The following is a 21,392-nucleotide window of genomic DNA, read 5'->3' on the forward strand; positions in this document are numbered from 1 at the left end:
AACACGGTTTTATTGCACTTAACCATTGACTTTATTTGCCAATTTCTCCCTATTATTAATGTATGCAGATTAAGGATAAACTATAAACCAAGTAAGAAATCATGGGAGATGTATTAAATCTGTGTTCATTTACAAACGCCATAAACATCTTTGTTCTTTTTAAAACCTTTAAATTAAGAGTTAAAATAGCAATGGAGCAGCTTTAGCCAGCACACCTGGATGCTGCTCTTTCTCAATGTAAGACAAGGCCAAGAACCATTCTACATTTTTCTCCATCTCACAGTGGCGAGGTAATGGGCCTCCTTTGGCAAATAAATACTAAATTTACTGTTGCATATTTCTTCTGACAAAAAAAAAAAGATTCCTACGACAGAATATCTTGAATGTTGAAAAGATGTGCACTTCAAAATGGTACAAAAATACAGACACATACACACACAAAGTGCCCTCATGCGTACAAAAGTTGAATATTTGGCTCTAAAGCACAACAGGCCCTTAATATAATGCGGTGGAACAGTGGGGACAGTTTTTATATCACTTAAACTTACATGAAACCCACAGGAAACTCACAGGAAAAAAACATTATCCCAACCCACCTCCTGCTGCTGCGATTGCATACATCTAAATCTGTAGATTGAGCAAGCTCAATACAACATACAGTGACTGTTCTGAAGCTATATTGTGTAACTTTTTTACATATGAATGAATGTCGGTTACATTCAAGCCATCGCCACACAATTGATTGACACTGACATTGATTGACTTTGTTGACACAACGTTGATTATGCCTATCAGCTCCACAAAACTCTCTCTGTATTTCTCAATATGGCAGTAGCCTATGGCAGCATTTACAAACTGGTGTTGCCCCTCAACACTGGTGCTGGAGCTCAGAAAAATCCCAAGAAAAGTTTCAGTTGTTGATTCTACTGCTAAGAAATAACCTGAACTTGCAGCAGATGGAATAAAATCCACTCGCGATCACTGAAGGTTTACCTCATGTAGATGGTCCGACATTGTTGTTGTTATTACTCAGAATTCCTCATGAGGGGGGCTTAAGTTGTGCACTAGAGCTTTAAATGAGATAAATCCAAGCCTTCCTTTTCTGCTTGCCTATTCTACTGCAATAACATACGCAACTTTAATTTCAAATCCACCTGGGTGTTAAACAGCATTGTATGACAAACACCAAAGGAACATACAGCACATACACAAGAGCAGTGACACTCGTAAGCTTCTTATTTTCCTTCTCCACATTGGTTCATCAGCTCTCAAACCTAAGCAGCAGCACAACAATAAATGCAATTAAATCCCAGTGAAAACAGAACATTTCACAGTGTAGTACACCACAGTCTCAAATACAGATTTTGCAAGATGCAGTTAGCCGATATGTTACTCGTGATGCTTTGGAGTCTTGTTTTTTTAAGACTAAAGAGCATCAAGATGAAAACAATAACCTGGCTTTACAGTAGCGTTAAATTACAGTATTTTAGCGTTTTTTTTGGAGGGCTTCTGGATAACGACTGACACACACATTTCAGAATCCTACTAAATGAATATTTTTCAGCTTTTATACCACATTGCATATTATTAAAACCACGATAGAAGCAGTTAACACTCCTTAATCTTTCACACGTCTCAACATTCAAGTTTAAGGCATGGTGGAGAGAATATTCGGTCTGTATATGTTATCATAATTTCTTCCGCCGGTGATTACATGATACAAACAAACATATCTTTGTGATACAAAACGTTATTATCTATTGAAATTGTCTAATCCATCTGGCTAATACGGAGTTGTGAGAGCCAGCAAGTGTGTGCCAGTTAACATTTGAGTTAAAAGCCTTTTTTCGCAAAATGTTGACAACACTTGTGGCAAAGTTGAACTGAGACTTCCTTCATAGTGCCACCCTTCTTCTCCAGCGTAAACACTGAGAACTTACTCTCTCCCATCCAGCCTCAACATCACATGCAAACATCGTCATTTTCAGATTCACTGATTCCCTTTCAGTCATTTCAATGTCCTTCAGTTTGTCAAACCCTCTGGAGAGAGAGAGGACCCGCACACAGTCAAACCAACAACAAAAACCTTGAGAGGAGTCGCGGGCTACTGTGTGTCTCCTCAGCCCAATCTCAGATCTCTGGTCCAAACTGAGGAGGAGGCAGGCCGTCTCTCTCCAACTCTGCTGGTGACCTGCAGCAACACAACATGCAATAATTTTAAAGGTGCAGTCAGTGATTCTGGAGTAAGCTTGTTGTCAAAATTAGTTTTGGTCTAAATCAGTGAATATTTCCTCACGATCCACTACCTGTCCCTACAGCAAAGCCTCTTTGACATTGACTCCACCTGTATTCATTCACCTTCTTCAATTACTTATTAAATGTACAGTATGTATTTTATTTCCTCTGTATCCACACCATGTTTTAAAATCCGTATTCATTACCTGAGGTGGTAGACAATGTCTCATGACAAAATGTGTACGAAGAGAATGGCCAGGCCAATGTTGAGCAGGATGACCATGCAGATCATGATGCTGTTTGGGCCCTTGAAAAGAAAGAGAAACATATGAGATGTGAGGTCAGTGAATTCACACTCAGTCAATTATCATTAGCAGCATCCACCACTGCCTCAAGTCTTGAAAGCCCTGTGTGAGCCAGTGAGTTTATTTGCTGTCTTACCTCCACGTCCAAAGACTCAGCAGTCACCTCACTCGACACCACAGACTTCAGTTTAGCTTCTGCTTTGGTGTCCACCTTCGGGACTGGTTTAGCGACAGCGTTTTTGGCTTCCACTGGCTTCGGTGCTGGTTTAGGTTCAACGCTGTTTGCTGTTTTCTGGACCGGAGCCGGGCTGGGTTGCCTCTTGGGTAAAGGCCTTGTCTCTGCCTTGCTGGACGGCCTGCTCACTTCCCGGGACTCCACTTTGTTCTCGGAGACGGGCGGCGCTTGCTCTTGGACTGACGGAGCTCTTTCCGTTTTGGTTCTGGGCTCCGGGGTGACGGCTTTGGGGGACGGTCTGGAAGTCGGACGCGGTGCTTCCTCTTCATCTGGAACGATGAGGCTATTCCTTACCGGGGCAACAGGCTCAATATCTGGAGCGTTTACCTCGGAGTCAAACTTCTGCAGGGGCTGTATCTCCAGGTCTGAGCCTTGTTCAATCTTGCTGCTTTGACGACTGGGAGTGCGAGAGGGCACACGACTGCTGGGGCCCTCTCCATTCTCAGGTGCGGGAGCAGAAGGCGTAGTGGGGCGACTATTTGACCTACTGTTGGGTTTACTGCTACCTTTACTGCTGCCACCTTTACTGGTTTTGTCTTCGTTCCAGCCTCCCGGACCGAGGAGTTTGGGGTCCTCCTTCATGATGATACCCGGGCTGGGGGATGGGGTGCGGCCCTGGGTAGAGCCAGGCCTGAGGCTGTCCAGTTCGTTCATTGAGGGGCTCTCGGGCGGCGTAGGCATTGGCTCCTCCTCAGATAACAGCGGCTCGTGCAGCGCAATGTCTGTGGTATCACTGCCATCCACAACCTCCTTAAACACCCTCTTCTTAAGATACTCGGGACCTGTGTGAGATCAGGTCAATCCGAATGTTAGTGTCTCTCTGGTCATTCACAGTCTCAATAAATAAAAACAATAATTAGAACTGTTCTCATCAACGATCAATTCACCCCTTCAATTAACTGTTCCACATCTTTATATATATATTTTTGGGTATTATTTAACGACTAAACCCTATTCATAATTGACATTTTCGAACAACACATACAGTACATGCTGTGCAGGAAATGTATTTAGTTAGCACTGTTCCCAGAAGAGAATGTTGTCTTTATATCATATATTATGTGTTAGGCTTTCAATACAGATACAATACTTGTTGTTTTATCAATTCATTGTTGGTTTTAACATTTAATTAGAATTTTTCATAAACTAAGAAAAAAATAAAAATCACTAGACTTATCCATCAAACTGTGAGAAAAAAGCCTTGTTTCCTCCCCCCCCCAGTACATACAGCAGATGGTGTAACAAGCTGACAGTATACAGTATGTCTGTGTTGTTGTCTCCTTGGTGAGAGATCTTTCATGAAAGAATGCATAGCAGGGCTCAGCCAAGCCTCGTCCATTTGTATAATTAGCATGAGACAATTCAGGGTAGCCACTCAGGAAAAGCTGGATGACTTTCTGTCTGTTTCTGATTCCTCTTAAAGGTGGAGTCAGTGATTCTGGAGAAGGCTTTTTGTCAAAACCACTCTGTCAATCAGTGAATGTCAAAAAAACTCATTTGACAACAAACATTCAATCGAATCACTGACTCCACCTTTAACTCTTGGCCGAGGGAGGAAGTGAGAGAGAGAGAGGGAAAAGCAAGAGGCTCCCAAATGGCTGGTCTGCTTTTATGTGAATGTGAAAGTGTGTGTTGACTAAAGACTCTCAATGAAACTGATACAGCCCCTCCGACCCAACAAGATGTTCCTTTTTTTAGACATTCAAATGCTAGTACCCTTGTGGTGAGGCTGCAGCCAAGGGCCCGCTAGCTCAAGCTGCAGGAATGCACTGGGACACATTATAAAGGAGACGACTGGCTAGCAGTTAGTTTACAGCTAGCACTTGAACTTTCCTTCCGAAAATGTCACACAGTAAGTGTTGTTCACACTTTACCGTCTCAAATTAATGATTTAAGTGCTACTTGTATTACGGGAACAAATTGGTATGCAATTAGTGGGCCATTTATGTTTTTTTGGAAAGATGGCAAATATTCAGCGTATTCTCATCATTCACTTAAGTTAAAGTAGAAATACTACAGTGTAGAAATACTCTGTTATCATAATGTATACAATTTATATGTACATTTTTTGTATTTATAATCAGAATCTGCAAAATGTCTATATTATTTAAATAACTGTTGGTTGACAATATTTAAATTATGTTGTCAAATAAATGTAGCTGAAAATAATATATAATATACTTAAATAGAGTACATTTACTCAGTAAACATGAGCCTCCATTTTCTACATCCCGTTCCAGTATGAAATAACTGCTTGAAGTCTGTGCTTTGAGTCCTTAAGTCTTTCACACGGTTAAATCTCATAACGTATTGTCCTTCCGCCAAGAGGGAACATCTAAAAATAGCCCGAGAGACGGTACCTTTTTGCGTGATATTATTATTAATGAGATGTCCACTGACCTGGCTGGTAGAAGGACGGGGAGAGCTCTTTGGCCACCAGTCTGGCGATGCTGGACTCGCTGTGGGAGGCATTACAAGCCAGATCAGCTGCGTCTGATTTGGCCTTTGAATGGGTCGTCCTGCAGCGAACAGATGAAAACAGGCGAATTACTTAAAACAATCATCCAGATGGTTTATTTGCTTGTTACTGTAAATGGTGTGAGCTATAAACTAAAAATAATCCATTTGTGCATTTTAAATAGCATTTGTGTGGGGTGCTCCGGTGGCGTAGTGGATAGAGCGTGTACCATATTGGCTCTGGCCTTCGTTGCAGTGGTCGCGGGTTCAAATCCGACCTGTGGACCTTTACTGCGTGTCATCCCTCCTCTCTCTCTCTGTCTCGCCATTTCAACTCTGTACTGTTTAATAAAGCTTGACAATGCCAACAAAAATATAAAAAATAGCATTTGTGCTGATGGTATTTAGCGCTGTGTATTGTCACATATTCGGGAGTTCGAAAGGGGAGTTTGATTTTTCTCGGATAGGAAGCTACTGCTAGGGGAAAAGTTTAGCTTAGCTTAGCTTAGCATAATAACTGGAAACAGAGGGAAATAACTAGCTTCTCTTTGACCAAAGGTAACATATTGATAGAAAAAAAACATCTCAGCCATAAAATTGTTTCAGCATATTCTTGTTCAACCACTTGCTGTTTGAAACTTTGATGCTATGCTAAGCTAAGCTAATCAAAGCAGCTGTTGGCTTGGTCTTACTGTATTTTTACAGCAAAGACATAGGAGTACTATTCCTTTAATAGCAGACAGCTCACAAATTAGTGCAACAAAAATGAATTATGATATACAGTATATATACACTGTATATTTATGTTTTAATGAACTTCGACCTTGATTTTGACCTTCCAGATCAAACAGAGTATAAATACGAACACTTAGAGATGAATGCTTGTTTAAGACTGACCAGGAATACCACCACACAGGGCTTGTTTATAGTTTTCAATCATGTTGAAATATGGTATGGCTTATTATTATTATTAGCTATCGAAAGAGGGGGTGTCCTTCTCTTATATTGGCCTGCGACAGAAATAAATTATGCTTTTAGCGCCCCCCCCCCCCCTCCCTCTAGAAAGACAATGAGTTATTGCTGTCATCATCACACATATTCCTACATGGCAGGGTTACAGAGGGAAGTCCCTGGAACAGTACAGCGACATAAGACACACCAATACCCAGAGAAAGTGATGATGGTACCACATGAAAAATAACTGGATCACTGGGAGCTTTTGAAGTGTATCTTTTGGGGAACATGCAAATGGCACGAAATATACTTTGCGACAGTTGTTGAGATATTTTTGTGAAAACTTGATGCAGGGGAAAGGTTATTAGGGTACATCCTCTGGGGACTATACATTTAACAATTGTACGTTTAGCATGTTAAAAACATGGGTTACATAACCCTAAACATATTGTGTATTCTTGTATGTTTGGGAATGCTAATTTTGCAGGATATCCCTAAAGTTATCAAGGTTCATCCTTTTGGGGAACATGAATGCGTGCGCCAAATTTCCATGCAATCTCTCCAACAATAGTTTAGACAACCAAACCACAAAAATCAACCTCTTAGTGACACACAGCTGTCCATCTTTCACAAAGAAATGGCGACCAATCAGCTGACAGCAGTGTGTAGTTCCACCCTTTTGGGACCCTTTAGGACCAATTGGTACCCCAACGAAAGGGTGACGAAAATAGGTAGGCCGACGGCATAGTTCGCTTATTTTGGTACCCTTCCTTTTGACAGTGGAAACACAAATAATTGCATGCCCTACCGAATCGAACTCTACTGCTCAGTGGAAATGAGGCTTAATAGATATTTACGTCTGGAACAAACTAATGGACCGACTGGCCAACAGACTTAACAGCGTGACCTCACCGCCACTGACTGAATGCTGAGGGTTCAAACCTACTGCTATTCACTGGGAGAATTACTGATTGTGATTACTCTGTGGATACTTGACATACTGTAACTTTACACTGAGCTGGAAATAGCTTCCTGGTCCACTTGAAGACTCTGTAGGGAAGGAGGAGAGTCCCGTTGGTAACAATCAGAGACCCCTGAGGTTTCTATGTTTGAGATGGATGAGCTTCACCTGTCCACACACAGTCACCACCACCTCGTCTATGAACCACTAAACATGTTTTTAATTACACTGAAATCAATCATGAACGATACATTTATACTCTAATAACAACAGCTGCTATTTAGAGTGGTTCTGCAGGCTTCAACAAGTTAAATGTAACACTTTTTAATACCTTTTGAAAGGTACAGTGTGTAGAATTTATTTACATTTTTCAGGACAGACTTGGCAAAAAAAGGAATAAAATATTTACAAGCATGTTTTTAGGTTATGACCTTATGATGAGCCTTTTGTATCTATATAGGAGCGGGGCGCTGATACCGTCATGTTGCACCACCATGTTTAGAGTAGCACAGAACAAACAAACTAAACGGCCTTACGTGTTTTTATATAAAGTGGGTGATTCCTCACAGATCGTTTCAACAGCCCAACTCTCAGTACCATAAATGTGCCAAAACCTTGGACTTGAGTAGTGCTAACACTTCCCATGGCCTTGAGGGTGGAGTAACAGCTCACACCTGCATTGTGTTGCAAAGAAGAAGAAGCAGATTTAACCCTATAACAACCGGCCTCGATGCTGAATTTGTGCATATCACTTAATCGGTGCTAGCCATCGTACTTCATTTCATTTGTACAGAAGGTCTGGAATCACTCAATTGAAAAACGTAAACTCACTTGAAGGCGGGTGTTTCTACATTTGATTCAAACAGTACTGTTTATTAGTACAGTATATTTTTTTTATTCCCGGTAAAGGGTTTTTACTGGGAGTTTTTTCTCAGCCGAGCTAAGGGTGTAAGGGCAGGGTGTCATATTGTATCATATTGTATCATATATCATATTGTATGAAATGTAAAGCCCACTGAGACAAATGTATTTGTGATTTTGGGCTATACAAATAAAACTGATTTGATTTGATTTGATTTACTGTCATACCAGAGAGGTTGTCATGTACATATTTTAGTAAATGTAGTTACTCTCCACCTCTGGATGCAGGGGAAGTATACTAAACAATACTGTAAACATTGCAGATATCTGAAGATATTTTGAAGCCCAGACTTACAATAAAACAAAATGATTCACGTCAAAATTAGCCATAGGCTGTGTTCGAAAAGCCATTCTAACGTCCTACTCACACTAATTTTGACGTCAATTTCAGTATGTGACGGTTGTGTATATGCGAGTTTGTGTAGGAAAGAAATGGCCGGATGAGTACTTACGTCCGGTAAGATTTTGTGTATGGATCGTTAGGATACTTTTCCTACTCAACCGCCCCACAATGCATTGCGTCTTTTCAAACGGCATAGAAGGTATTTTTTTTTATTCTTTATTGCTTCTGTATACTTCAGTGTAAACAGTCCGACTAACCTTGCATACACAATCGATCGTTAAGTAGACAGTATGTAGTATACATGTTGAGTATGTAGGAGGGAGGACGTTAGTATGGCTTTTCGAACACAACCATAGTGTTCGAAAAGCCATTGAGTTGTGCAAGTGCTGCAGTTTCTCGTTGCTTCTCTGCAACCAAACATGACATTTGACACTGTGACCTAAATACCCTTTCAGTGCCGCCTTGAGAAGTCGCTTGTTGTACTTGGAGTACTGATGAGACGTCAGCTGCCTTCAACCGCCTTTCAGAACCCAAAGCTATGAGATCACAGAAAAATACACATCTTGAAACTTAATATAGAGCCTTTCCATCATAACAGGTCCTACTGTTTTGTAACCATTTGTTTTTTTGAATGCCGCAGTTGTCCTGGAGGCTTTTCATTCTGGCATGTGGCACTGGATCTTTGTGGAGGGTCCTGTTCAACTGTTTCGCATGTGTGTGTGTGTGTGTGTGTGTGTGTGTGTGTGTGTGTGTGTGTGTGTGAGAGAGAAAGAGAGAGAGATAGAGATCGAGAGTGTGTGTGTGTGTGTGTGTGTTTCTGCAAATGTGTGTGTAAATGTGTGCGTGTGAGACTGATAGAGTGTTCTAGACTAGAGTGATTTAGTTTCCAAAAAAAGACGACTAAATGCTTTGCAGTGTAATTAAATCATTTGCCAGAATACACATACATTTAATTAAAAGCTAATTGCAGACTCATTAATGCAACATTTCTTAGAGCCCACGCTAAAGGAGTAGCTATATCAATACCTAATTGACTGTTCAGTGATTATTTTTTCTTTAAATAAATACATGAGACTGATTGAGCTGAGGATTAGAATTGAACTTGTGTTTACATGCTGGTCGCCCACTGACACAAAACGCTCGTATCAGCAGTACAGTACGTAATCCAAGCTGCTAGAACTAAAGCTAGGTGTGGTACATGTATACACCAACCCTTTATACCCCGAGCACTCGCTTATGAGCGGCGTCATATTTATATCCGTGGAACCATTTGACACCACTGCTGACGCAAAATGGACCGACATCCATGATCTCTAACTGAAGCATATACAGTGGGTGGTAGAAGCGGGTTGAAAAAGCAAAGCAAGTGGCCGTTTTCAAGCAGATATGTCTGACATTTGGGAAGGTATTGCATTTGATTTGATGCAAGCATATGTGGAATGTAACTAAACATTTACTCTCAAGTACTGTACTTAAGAACTATTTTAAAGCACTTGTACTCTCCTTGGATATTTTCTTTTCATGATACTTCTACTTCCACTACAATTCAGTGGGAAATATTGTACTTTTTACCACACTTAATTTATCTGAAAACTTAAATTACTGTTTACTTTACGAATTAAGATTTTTGCACAAGAAACTTATGATTAGGTTATAAAATATTGTATACTGCCTACAAGCACAGATTAATTTTTACAGTTTGGTATTTGTACTTTTACTTCAGGCCCGGAGTGGCTAATCGGGAGAACCGGGAGCATTCCCGGTGGGCCGCTCTGGTTTTTGGGCTGCGAGGGCCGGCCCAGTCATGGCACTGGGTTAAAATATAATTTTACCTATTGGTGCATTAAAAATCATATTATTAGTCCGCAGTTAAGTTACTGCTAATGGAAACTGACCATTTCCTACAGCTTCAGTTTCACATTAAAAGCATCTAACTGGCGTAACGTGAGATGACTTTTATTTTGAAGCAGAATTTAGGGCCTCCTAGCCCTGCTGCGTGTCTCTCTCTAGCAGCATGTCGGACTACGAGGTGAAAGATAACTTGTAATTCTGCGCTCATACCAAAGGCTTTATGAAAGTTAGTGACAGCCCCCAGTCATATATGTTCAATGCATGCTCGGGACAATGGCGACTGGAGCGTCGGCTGCACTGGGATGAGCCAGAATCCGAACATGTTGGCCTATTCGGATGAGCACGGATAATGAGATGATCGATCCGAATATGTTTACTTCGCGAATAATCTCGTTATTATTCAGGAAACAACTATTTATTTATTTTGCCTATCATGCACTAAATTGACGCGGCGCGTTCTGCCTTAACTTGAGTGGCACCTATCAGCTGTTCATCTCCGCTGCTGTGGCAGAAAAGAGATAGACCAGCTGCGTTTATGCATGGCACCGTGAGCTGCGGTCTCTCCATTCCGCTGGATGTTTGTGACCCCGAGTCACCTTCAGTCCCTCCTGACTTTTATTTATTTCAAATCTCTGAACGTGAACCACGTCTCTTCATTTAATAAAATCGATCTTTAAATATTCGATCTGCAAACACTTCGCTTGTTTAGTTCATACAATCTGTTTATAACTAAGAGATTTGCTCAAAAAAAGTTTCGTTTTTGTGCGTTGATCAATTAGACCACTAGATTATAAAACGCTGTTTCCTAGTCTAAAGTAATTATTAATTGAACTAAGTTAGAAATTAAAAAAGAGATGGAGAGAGAGAGATAGCGAGACAGAGATAGGCCTGGGAGAGAGAGAGATAGCGAGACAGAGATAGGCCTATGAGAGACAGAGGGAGAGTGAGAGAAGAGGGAAATAAACGGGCAAAATAAATCTTATCTAGATCGATGATACAACTTAGTTTAGTTAAAAATAAAAAGGGACAGATGAAAAAATAAAATAAATTGGGCAAGTTTATGATTTACTGTGATGTAATAGGCCTACTGTTTCAGACTCTGAATGTTCAATGTCCCCCAGTCAAACGTGTAGGGGCTTAGACAGTTATAATGAGAGAGAGAAACAGATGAGTACAGTATGAGAAAAAAAATATGCCTATCTCATTATTGATAATATGCCAATATTAAATCAATTTGAGGCTCTGAAGGGACAATAATTGTTGTTTTAAAAAATGTTCACACATAAGCCCCAGCCACTTCCGGTTTCATATCTGAATACAGGTACATATAGATAGGCTAATTGTGTTTGTTGAACAGATAGCCTACAGATAATGACGTCTCCGTACACTCCTACTGCACATAGTAGCACCATGGCAGGCACCTGAGTAGGCTATAGGCTAAACAGGAGCATTTGAGTCCACACAGTCTAAAAACACAGAATTACAAGGGTGCAGAGAACAGTGCACTTTTGCAGACGTACATATTAAGGTTGTTATTACATTACATTAATAATGTCGGCGTGAAAGTGGGCTGATCTGAGGCATGAAACTCCAGGGCTGAAAATGAGTCCCACTCCGGCCCTGTTTTACTTAGAGTAGCTATGAGGAACTTTCATGTTCTAGTTGATAATAGCGTCACCTTTCGACAAAAGCGGTAATGTTTTTGCAACCCCAAGCGCCAAAGCCCGTGCCGGCGGCTCTTGCATTTTTTTAGAAAGCGAGTGAAAGAGAGACCGCAGGATGCACTGTGGTTCCGGTCCACCTGCCGTATATGGTTCCCGGGAAATCATACCCGAGCAAAGTCATTAATTATAACTATATAAAATGTGCGTTGTTTTCAGTTGTGTGCTGTCATTTATGATCATCAGTGGAAAAATTAGACTTATTCACGAACATTTAAAAGATCCTCTTAGAAAGTTTTAAGCAAAGAATCTGAATACCACCCCCACCAGTAGTTAGAAAAGGAAAGTTTTAGCCTGAAATGGGTGAGCAGAAAAATTAAGAAGCCTTTGTGATTCTGCTTAAGAAAACAGTCTGTGTGTGTGTCTGTGACTAGGCAGGATAGACGGGGTTTGGAGGCCGGGTTAGCGATAGAGCGGGGGGGGGGGGGGGGGGGGGGGGATAATCAGCTGTCGCATTCCCCTGTGATTGTGATACAGCAAGAGTGCGCCTGTCCATATTTAGTCAGGGCTCCTCTCCATGACCACAGGGCCCCTCTGCGTGTGTGTGTGTGTGTGTGTGTGTGTGCGCGTCATTTACACCCCTGTCCTTCCACACAGGTCCTGCTCCAGACGTCAAGCAGCCCACGCACACACAACAATGTCCACACAGTGTCCGAAATGCCTGGGAACAATTCAGCTAACGGGACCTGAAGAGGGCCAGGTCCGCGGGGCCGTCCCGTTTGCAGTGCACAGGTTTCTTTCGACGTGTATTTTTAACCGTTGACTTCATTGCGAAAACCACTGCCAGGAACAGATGTGTCATGTCTCCACGGCTTATATAAAAACAGGTTTCAATTTAACACGCAGCACCCAACACTCAAGAGAAGAGTGGCTGTTGTTTAGTTAGTGGCGGTGGAAAGATTGTTCAGATCGTTTGCAGAAATGGAAGTCGCGTTACAACAGCATAAAAAATACTCCATTACAATTTAAAGCCATGAATTTAAAATCCTACTTAAAAGTTAATAATTATTATCACCAAAATGAATTTAATTATCCAAAGTAAAAGTATTCTTTCTGCAGAGTAATGTCCACTGTAACGGATATACTACTATACTATTATATACTATACTTAAAGTAACATTAATACTGATGCATAACTGTGTATGCAGGATTTTACGTAGTTTAGTTCAGTGGTTCCCAATCTGGGCCCCTTCAAAGGTAAGTAATTGAGCCAAAAGATAAATTGATTGATTTATTGTATAAAAAATGTTTTGTTTTTTATAAACTTATAAACTCAAATCTGAAACTCCAGCTTTAAGATTAATGTAGTGGCGTAAGGAGTACATTATTTCCCTCTGTGCAGTAGAGCCGTATAAAGTAGAGTTGAAACACTCTGCAATGAACTAGGTCTACTAGTCCACCAATGGTATTAAACCCAAGAATCTGGTGAAAATATATTTCCTATGAGGTCATGCTGGGTCTTAAAGTGTCTCTGAAAGTTGTTCCACATAAAGTGTTGGCTTCCATTCTCTGTTCAGATGCCTGCGGGAGATATGCTTTAGAGGAGCTTAAAGTACTGATACAGTCAACACCGGCCCATAACTCTTATATACAGCTCACCGTTTGGAAGAACAATATTTAGATTTCAATCTGCAGGGAACTGGGGTCTGTGGTGCATCAGTGCAAGTCTCACTGCTGTAAACACAGGGCTTATATCAGGTGCTGAGGGAAGAAAAACACCAACGCCTTGTACGGTCGCAAACAAACTCACGGTAGACTATGTCAAATGTGAACTATTTAGGCTACTGCATTAGAAACAAATATGTTTACCTGGGGTCTAATGACTGGATTTCTTAGGCTATGAATTGATTTCAGAATGTACTGTAATGAGAAATTGGTTTACGTATTTTCATATTTATACACTTATTTGAGTTTTTGCTGAAAATGAGATCCTAGTCCCTGTTCGTCCATTTAATGAGGCTACATCCAGAGGGCCAGTTAGCTTAGCTTAGCATAATGACTTAAAACAGGGGGAAACAGCTAGCATGGATCTTTCTGAAGGTAAAAAGAAAATAATAATCCAAAAGGTTAGAAATGCACAAAAACTGACATTTAAAAACAAGTTGTCGTTTAAAAGGACAGTTTTTTGTGGTTTTAATAAACAAGAAATAACATGTAAAGAAGCTGATAGCCTGGCGGTCTGAATTAGGGAGTTGTCCAGCTGTATAGGATTGGAAAGACTGTTCTACACATTGCCAAGGGCAAGCGAGGGGACTTTGTCAGGCTCTGGGAGCCCTACATAAATTGGGAAGATGCTGATAGCCTGTCTGTTGCGTGGCTAACCCTTCTTCTGAAATATCCAAAGTTACAGCATTCATCTCGTCCTGTCCACTCTAAAGCAGGATTAAAACAATTAACATGGACAATGTTTACTTTCCATATAGGTAAAATTAACATATTTAACTTGTATACAAATCTATGGGTCTTGTTTATTTTCTAAAGGATAATAACAAATACTTTGCTGTTAGATATCTGTATCATGTCAGCTGCTCCACAGACATAACGGATGAATGAAAATGTCTCAGGGGCCAAAATGGATGAGCTGTGAAATGATATTGTGACATTTTTTTTTGCTCCAGTAAGCATTACTGCAACTTTTGTAGTAAACGTCGATATTTCTGCAACATCAGAAAGTCAACTAAATGTCAAATTTTTGAAAAAGCGTTTGGAGACTGGAATATAGGTCAGAGGCCATTTGTTTACGTGCACAAGAGAGAGAAGATCAATGACAAGATTGATACTTCTCCTTAGCAAGTTTAATGCAAGAACAACATATATCATTTAAGATGTCATATATTTTCATACTGTATTGATCAAATTCATTTCTGGGATCAGCTACTGGACAGGGTGAAATACAAAAAGTTTCTCCAAAATGAAAAAAACTTCATGACATTTGACCCTCAGATTAGAAGGATTATCAAGGGAATCTATATCACATTTGGCCTATTTAGTTTTAAAGGAAAGAAACAGTAGGCTATACGTACATGTTGCTAAAATCTATGATGTCTTCAGGGCCTGTCCTGGGCTAAGCAACTTTTATATCGCTTAACATTTAGTGGCTGCTCTGGTTGTATTTATTTGCACTTTTTCTGTTATTTCTTTGTTTTATTTCATTTGGATTAGCCGCTCATTTCAGAACAGAGTTGTTTTGTTCTTTAGTTTTTACAGTAACTGACACAAACAAAAAACTGACAAAGAAAGTAGATTCTTAATCCAAGCAGTAACCAAAATGTTTGAGTCACAAGTGAGCAACACTCGAATCCCTACAGCTTGTATTAGATCCATTATGGAACGGTTGGTTATCCGCAGCGGTTTATCAAATCATGTGGTTCAGCTTGCACTCACACACAGTCACACACAGTCACACACACACACACACACACACACACACACACACACACACACACACACACACACACACACACACACACACACACACACACACACACACACGTGTATTGTACAGTTTGTGAGGAGGTCTGAAGAGCCACTTAAGCCACTGAACTCATTATTTCTTATCTGTTCTACAGTATTAGATAAACGTAATGGCTCTTTGCCTGTGTATTCTATAATGGGATTTATTGTGACCAGCAGTCAGTGAATAAAAGCGTTGTCTCTTTATATGGCTGTTGTTTACATTAACCGTGGCCTCACTCACGTTAATACACTGGGTATCTCAGTAAACCACAGTTTGGTCATAGTACATATCAGAGTATGTAAATGAATACTTATTACCTAAAGGTGGAGTCAGCGATTTCTGGGGAATTCTTGTTGTCAAACCGCTTTAGTCAAAATCAGTGAATATCTTCTCACGATCCGCTACCTGTCTATACTTTGTGTGTGCTGAAGAAGAAGAAAAATCCAGTGTTCATACACATCCTAGGCTCTGTAAATGGGCATATTGCTAGGTAAAGTGGGCCCCATTTGTTTACATACCAGTTTATAGAGCCTAGGCTGTGTATCAACACCATTTTTTTTCAGCGAACAGAACACTTTGTACAGACAGGTAGCGGGTTCATGAGGGGGTATTCACTGATTTTGACAAAACGTGATTTTGACAACAAGCATTCTCCAGAAATCGCTGACTCCACCTTTAAGGCTGATCTGAAGGTTTTCCCACAATCCTCAGAGGACTGTAGGCCTACTACCTGAAAGCAGTAATTTCTGCCTTCTACCTGTCTGTATGTTTTTAAAAAGCAACTGAAGACCAATCTTTTTAAACTGGCCTTTCTCTAACCATAAGAGACCCCTTTGATTGTACTTATGTGTGTTTTATTCAGACCATTATTCTCATTACCTTGAGGCAGCGATCTCTGCCTTCTGCTTGCCGATGGCCGCCGCCCGCTGCGCTCCCTCCACCGCCCTCTCAACCTTCTGCTTGATCTTGGTTCCTTTCAGTTGGATCATTCTCTTCTTCACGGCTTTCACCAACATGTTGTTCATGTACTTGCCCTCTTCCTTCCCGCCCTCCGCGAAGGTGGTGGCTCCGTAACCGTGGCGCTGGTTGTTAAGCCACTCCCCCTCGTACTTCAACCCGCTGGACCTTTCGCTTATTCCGTATCCCGATCGCTTGTCGTTCTTCCACTCGCCCATGTAGACTTCTGTGGTAGTGGCGTCGATGTCGGCCTCCACCGGCGGGAAGTCCTCGGCTCCGGCCAGGCTCTCGTCCATACTGATCGTAGAATTCGTGTCGCTCGCGTTGGAACTCAGAGCCGATTCCGTTCTGAGGAAGCTGAGTTTGCTCTTCTGGCTTGACAGTGACGTACTTGATTCAGATTTCTTGAGCTTACCCAGTAGGGACCCCCTCCGAAACAAGCCCTTCTTTTTGGGTTTAACAGCGTCGGGGTCCACCTGGAGCGTGAGAGCAAAGCCTCCACGGGACGGTCCCAGGTGGGTAGGGGTGCTGACTGGAACCTCTTCCCCTGATGCGTTGGTGGTGGTGATAACGGGGACGTCTTGCTGTAGCACGGTCCCGTTGCTGTGTTCGCTGCGTAGAGATGTGAGGGAGTTACGGAGAGGGGAGCGCATGACTGCTGCCATGCCGTACGGGACGCTCTGACGCACACCGTAGCCGTGACGCATCCCGCCAGTGAACTGACCCTGGAAGGTTCCTGCAAACATCAGAGAAGAGGGATTTAATCTTACAGCATGGACAAAGCAGAGCCGACTGTTTAGCCATATGCTAGTTGGCTGGTGGGTCCGCCATTTTGGTCCAGACTAAAATATCTCAACAAACTATTTGATGGATTGCCAAGCTATTTAGTAGAAACATGCATTGTAACCAAAGAAGCATCAGTGCATGATTTGACGTTGTGAATCAATCAAGCCACTCTATATGTCAAGATGATAACTAACTTTGTTTTTTATCGTCTCTTTTGCATGACAGGCTTCACTGAATGATGATCATACCTTAAGTTCTCACAAAAGTGTTTATGAATTTCAAGCTGATTTTGCAAACTGCAAATAATCCATTTTAATTTTTTGTGTGCTTTAGTTTAGTGCTATTAGGCAAATGTTAGGCAGACTAAAATACTAAGCTAAGGTGGCTAACCTCATTGTAAAAATAAACCTGTTTAACATAAGCACGTTAGCACTGTCATTGTGAGCATGTCAGCATTTAGCTGACAGCCTCACTGAGCCCGTGTTGCTTGTGACAACTATGGACCTAAAATAGTTCTCTCCATATAGAAACCTCCCGCACTTTTATGTCATGGATATCTGGAGTGTGAAAAGTCTCAATCACTCTGGCCCTCACCGACAAGTCATCTTGAGGTCTGCTCTGTGGTCTCATGCTAAAATTGACACAAGTGCGGATCACAGTGACAGCTAGGCCTCAGCCCGTGGGGGCCAGGAGGGCATGGGGGCCTGTGGGCTATTATTACATCCGGACATATGGTGCTATCTCAACCCCCAACGCAACTTCCACCAGACTGGGTTTAAGAGAGCTGATGAGTCAGCTGTTAATGAGGGGAAACCACCACTATTATACAAGCACAGATCACTACAATGGATTTGATTTGTTTTGTTTATTTAGTGTCCGGTTACTCAGGGAAATTAAATGAGCGGAACGGAGGATATCGATACACCAGAGGCTTCCAGAGAATATCCTTTACTTTTATTTTTGAGGATTGTTTGTAACCAAATCAGGTGTGTAGTAACCAAATCTGGCCCGTTAACAACAACATCTTGGTGACCTCTGATGGAAAGTAACAATGTTTCTACTCAATCTGGCAGCTGTATATAAAGATTATTTTGTATTCTACTGTAGGCTACTTGAGTTTTTCCAATGTTATGCAGCTTTGTTGTTATTTGTGTGACAGCAATTGATTTGGGGTTTCATGTACAGAACATAATACGGATTGGTTTATGAAGATATGACTCCATAATTATGGGGTTAACTTCCCAACAGTATACCATATAAGTACTTAATAGTAACTTCACCCACACATACTACTTGTACATGATAGTGTTGTGTACACAGTATTCCACCTGCAGAATGAGTGCTTTTATTTTCTGTACATTAAGGCAAGACACTGCTGGCAAAAACGTTGTTAAATGTTAAAAATTCACCTGTCGTGTCTCACATTAAAAAGTATATTTGTCTTATGTATAGCTCTTTATTTAGGTGAGTATTTTATACCTGTCGGTTTACCTACTTAATAAATGATCTGAGTCTCTCCTTCCACTGCTGTTGATGTTAATGTAACAAAACTGAAAGATTCCTGTTGTGGGTTTAGTTTCCGACCAGCTCTTAGCACCTCTTGACTGACAGCAGCAGAGAGATATTTTCTTCTGGTTACAAACGGACCAGATCATAAACGAGGACGGATCATCCGACCCATCAGTTTTAGTCACGAATGATGTGTCTACACGTCGCCTGTGATGAACTTAGTGAGGACCATATGGCCACACTGGGCTTGAGGAGTTTTGCTAGTAATGTAGCAATTATCATTAAGTACCGGTATACTTACTCAGATTCTTGTGTTTTTCTTTAATATTACCCTATAATCCTACTAAATACTTTTACTTCACTACATTCCCTTAAGTTACTTTACAGATTAAGATTCACCATAAAACATGATCAGTACATAAAACAGTTCAAATGAGCTTCACCTCCTCAGTGAAGGCCTACTGCGTACACATTATGCAACAATAATCTAATGCAATAACACATATATTCTTTTTGTGAATTAAGAGTACTTTTTATATTTTAAATGTTGCTGATAGTACTTTTATACTTTAACCAAAGTGACACTATCAATGAAGGAAAGTAAAAGACCTCATCGTCTGTAGCTGCAATTGTATTGCACATTCACATTTCCACATTTCAGTAGTGGAAAGTAGCTAAGTATATTTACTCAAATACTTTACGATTTTGAGGTACTTTATTTGAGTCTATCAAGGTTTTGCTAGTTTTTTCCTTTAAAATCCATGGTAACAGAAATTACACTCATGTGAAATGTGTCATTTTGCATAAAGAGTACTTTTACTTTGGCTACTTTAAGTATATTGTGCTGCTGCTTATATTTTTGGCCTTTTGCACAAGTAACATTTGAAGGCAGGGCTTTGACATGTAAAAGAGTATTCTTACACTATGTAGATGCTATTTTCACTTCAGTTAAACATCTGAATGGGCTACTTCCTCCAACACTGTGTTATCACTTCATGGAACTTAATGCTGAGCTAAGTGCATTTGCTCAACTAACAAGTAGGCCTAGGCCTACTCTAGGCCTACTTAGTTTATTTTGCAGAACTATGTTGGTGTTCATTGTTATTTAATTGCAGATGCTTTGTTAATGTTTGCATGATTTTAGGATTTTGTTTTGAAGACCTTGAGTGCCACGTAAAGCGCCATTCAATCAAATGTGAGCCTATTATAATGAATAATATTTACAATATTAAGGTTCTTGTTGGCCTACTATATCATTCTATATGCTACTTGATACACCCATTAACACTATGTTACTTTTACATACGTTTAATCACTTCATGGAGGGAATTTTCTCAGGCTACTTAAAGAACACTTTTAAGGCACTTGTTGCCTACTTGAGTATTTCCACTATAGGCCAATTATCTACTCCAGTACAAATGTACCAGTAGGCTTACCTACCTCCACCAGTTGCTTTTCTTTAGAACTATAACACATGTAGAAGTCTGAATGTGCAAACATGTCTAAATACCTTGTAGATAAGAACTTGTTTGTATCAAGAAGTTGAAATAAAAAAAAGTTATAAAACTAAATCTCACCTCCATCAGCGTACGTCTCTGTGCCATATCCATCTTGAAGTCCATTATTCCACGTGCCTTCGTACTTCGCGCCGCTGCCAACACTGATCCTGATCCCATATCTCCCTTTGAAGCCGTGAGTCCATTCCCCTTTGTAAATCCAGTGTCCTTTCGTCTCTACTCCCAGCCCGTGACGCTTGCCCGACGCCCAGTAGCCCTCGTAGGTGTTCCCACTAGGCCAAGTGTAGACCCCCACCACCTCAAACCCGTAGTTCCAGGAGCCAGAGAACTCGCCCTGGCCTTTGGGTCCGGTGCAGATGCCATGGCCGTGGGCTTTGCCGCCCTCCCAGCCACCGCAATACGCTCCACCGTCGTCAAACTCAAAGCGACCTCCACTCATGCCTTATAGCAACAAGTGCAACGATTACGCACGGATTTGGAAAACTTCAAGATTTGTTTTAGTTTAGTTGTAACCTAGCTAATATTACCACCGTCAGTCTGGCTTCACCTTCACCTGACATCAAAACTGATTGGAGATATATTCCTTGGTGCTCAACTTAACGTGGAAGTTTCTTCTTCGCTTGGAGTGAGTTGGTTTGAAGGTTTTCGAAGGAGCGTGCCCATGGAGGTCCAGCGCGCGCAATTTGGCTACACTTCACAGAAACTTAATTAATTAATTCAATTTAGTTGTCCTCCTCTTGTACTCCAGTGTCGTCTTCTTGGGTTCTTCAATTTCACTCAATGTACAGACTTAAAAAAAAATAATAAAAAAAATGCAGAAGTTGTGTTTGTAAATGTTGGCTAAATCTAATTATTCTTGTATATGACACGCCATTAGATCTTAAATGGCTTTTTCCAGGTGGCCACAGTACAGAGAAAAAGCCCCTCTCTTTCCCCCTGTGCCTGCCTGCCACCCAGCTAGAAGCAGCTATCTCCTGACAGGCGCTGCTGTTGGAAATACTTCAGCAGACCTAACAAGGCGAACCAATCCACACACACAAACTCCCTTCCAAAAATACGACCCAATCCTTATGCTGCTGCTGCCTGCTGCAAGGAGCCATGCCAGAGTCTTGCCACCTCGGGGACTGAAGCGGGCCGCATGCCATTCAGGTCTCCATAGGATTCACACAGGAACATACAGTAT

The 21,392-nt window shown here is 41.1% G+C and overlaps 1 protein-coding gene across 1 annotated transcript; it reads right to left on the reverse strand.

The window, feature by feature from the left end:
* Nucleotides 1-2,099: 2,099 nt before the first annotated feature.
* Nucleotides 2,100-21,126, reverse strand: jph2 (junctophilin 2). The gene is made up of 6 exons (XM_080030301.1): nucleotides 20,270-21,126; nucleotides 16,320-17,133; nucleotides 5,176-5,294; nucleotides 2,677-3,557; nucleotides 2,442-2,542; nucleotides 2,100-2,191 (listed from the first exon to the last, which is right to left on the reverse strand). The coding sequence occupies exons 1-5, from the start codon at nucleotides 20,646-20,648 to the stop codon at nucleotides 2,462-2,464; spliced, it is 2,274 nt and encodes a 757-aa protein (XP_079886427.1). The 5' UTR covers nucleotides 20,649-21,126; the 3' UTR covers nucleotides 2,100-2,191; nucleotides 2,442-2,461.
* Between the last annotated feature and the right edge of the window lie 266 nt (nucleotides 21,127-21,392).

This window comes from Ammodytes marinus (genome assembly GCF_949987685.1).
Source record: "Ammodytes marinus genome assembly, chromosome: 7".
Taxonomy (NCBI): Eukaryota; Metazoa; Chordata; class Actinopteri; order Uranoscopiformes; family Ammodytidae; genus Ammodytes; species Ammodytes marinus.

Coding starts and splice junctions, on each gene's coding strand:
- jph2 (XM_080030301.1), bottom strand. CDS start 20,648: ATGAGTGGAGGTCGCTTTGAGTTTGACGACGGTGGAGCGTATTGCGGT. Junction 5,295..16,319: donor GCAGAGATCGCTGCCTCAAG/GTAATGAGAATA, acceptor TGTTCGCTGCAG/GACGACCCATTCAAAGGCCA. Junction 3,558..5,175: donor CCCGTCCTTCTACCAGCCAG/GTCAGTGGACAT, acceptor GATCTCACACAG/GTCCCGAGTATCTTAAGAAG.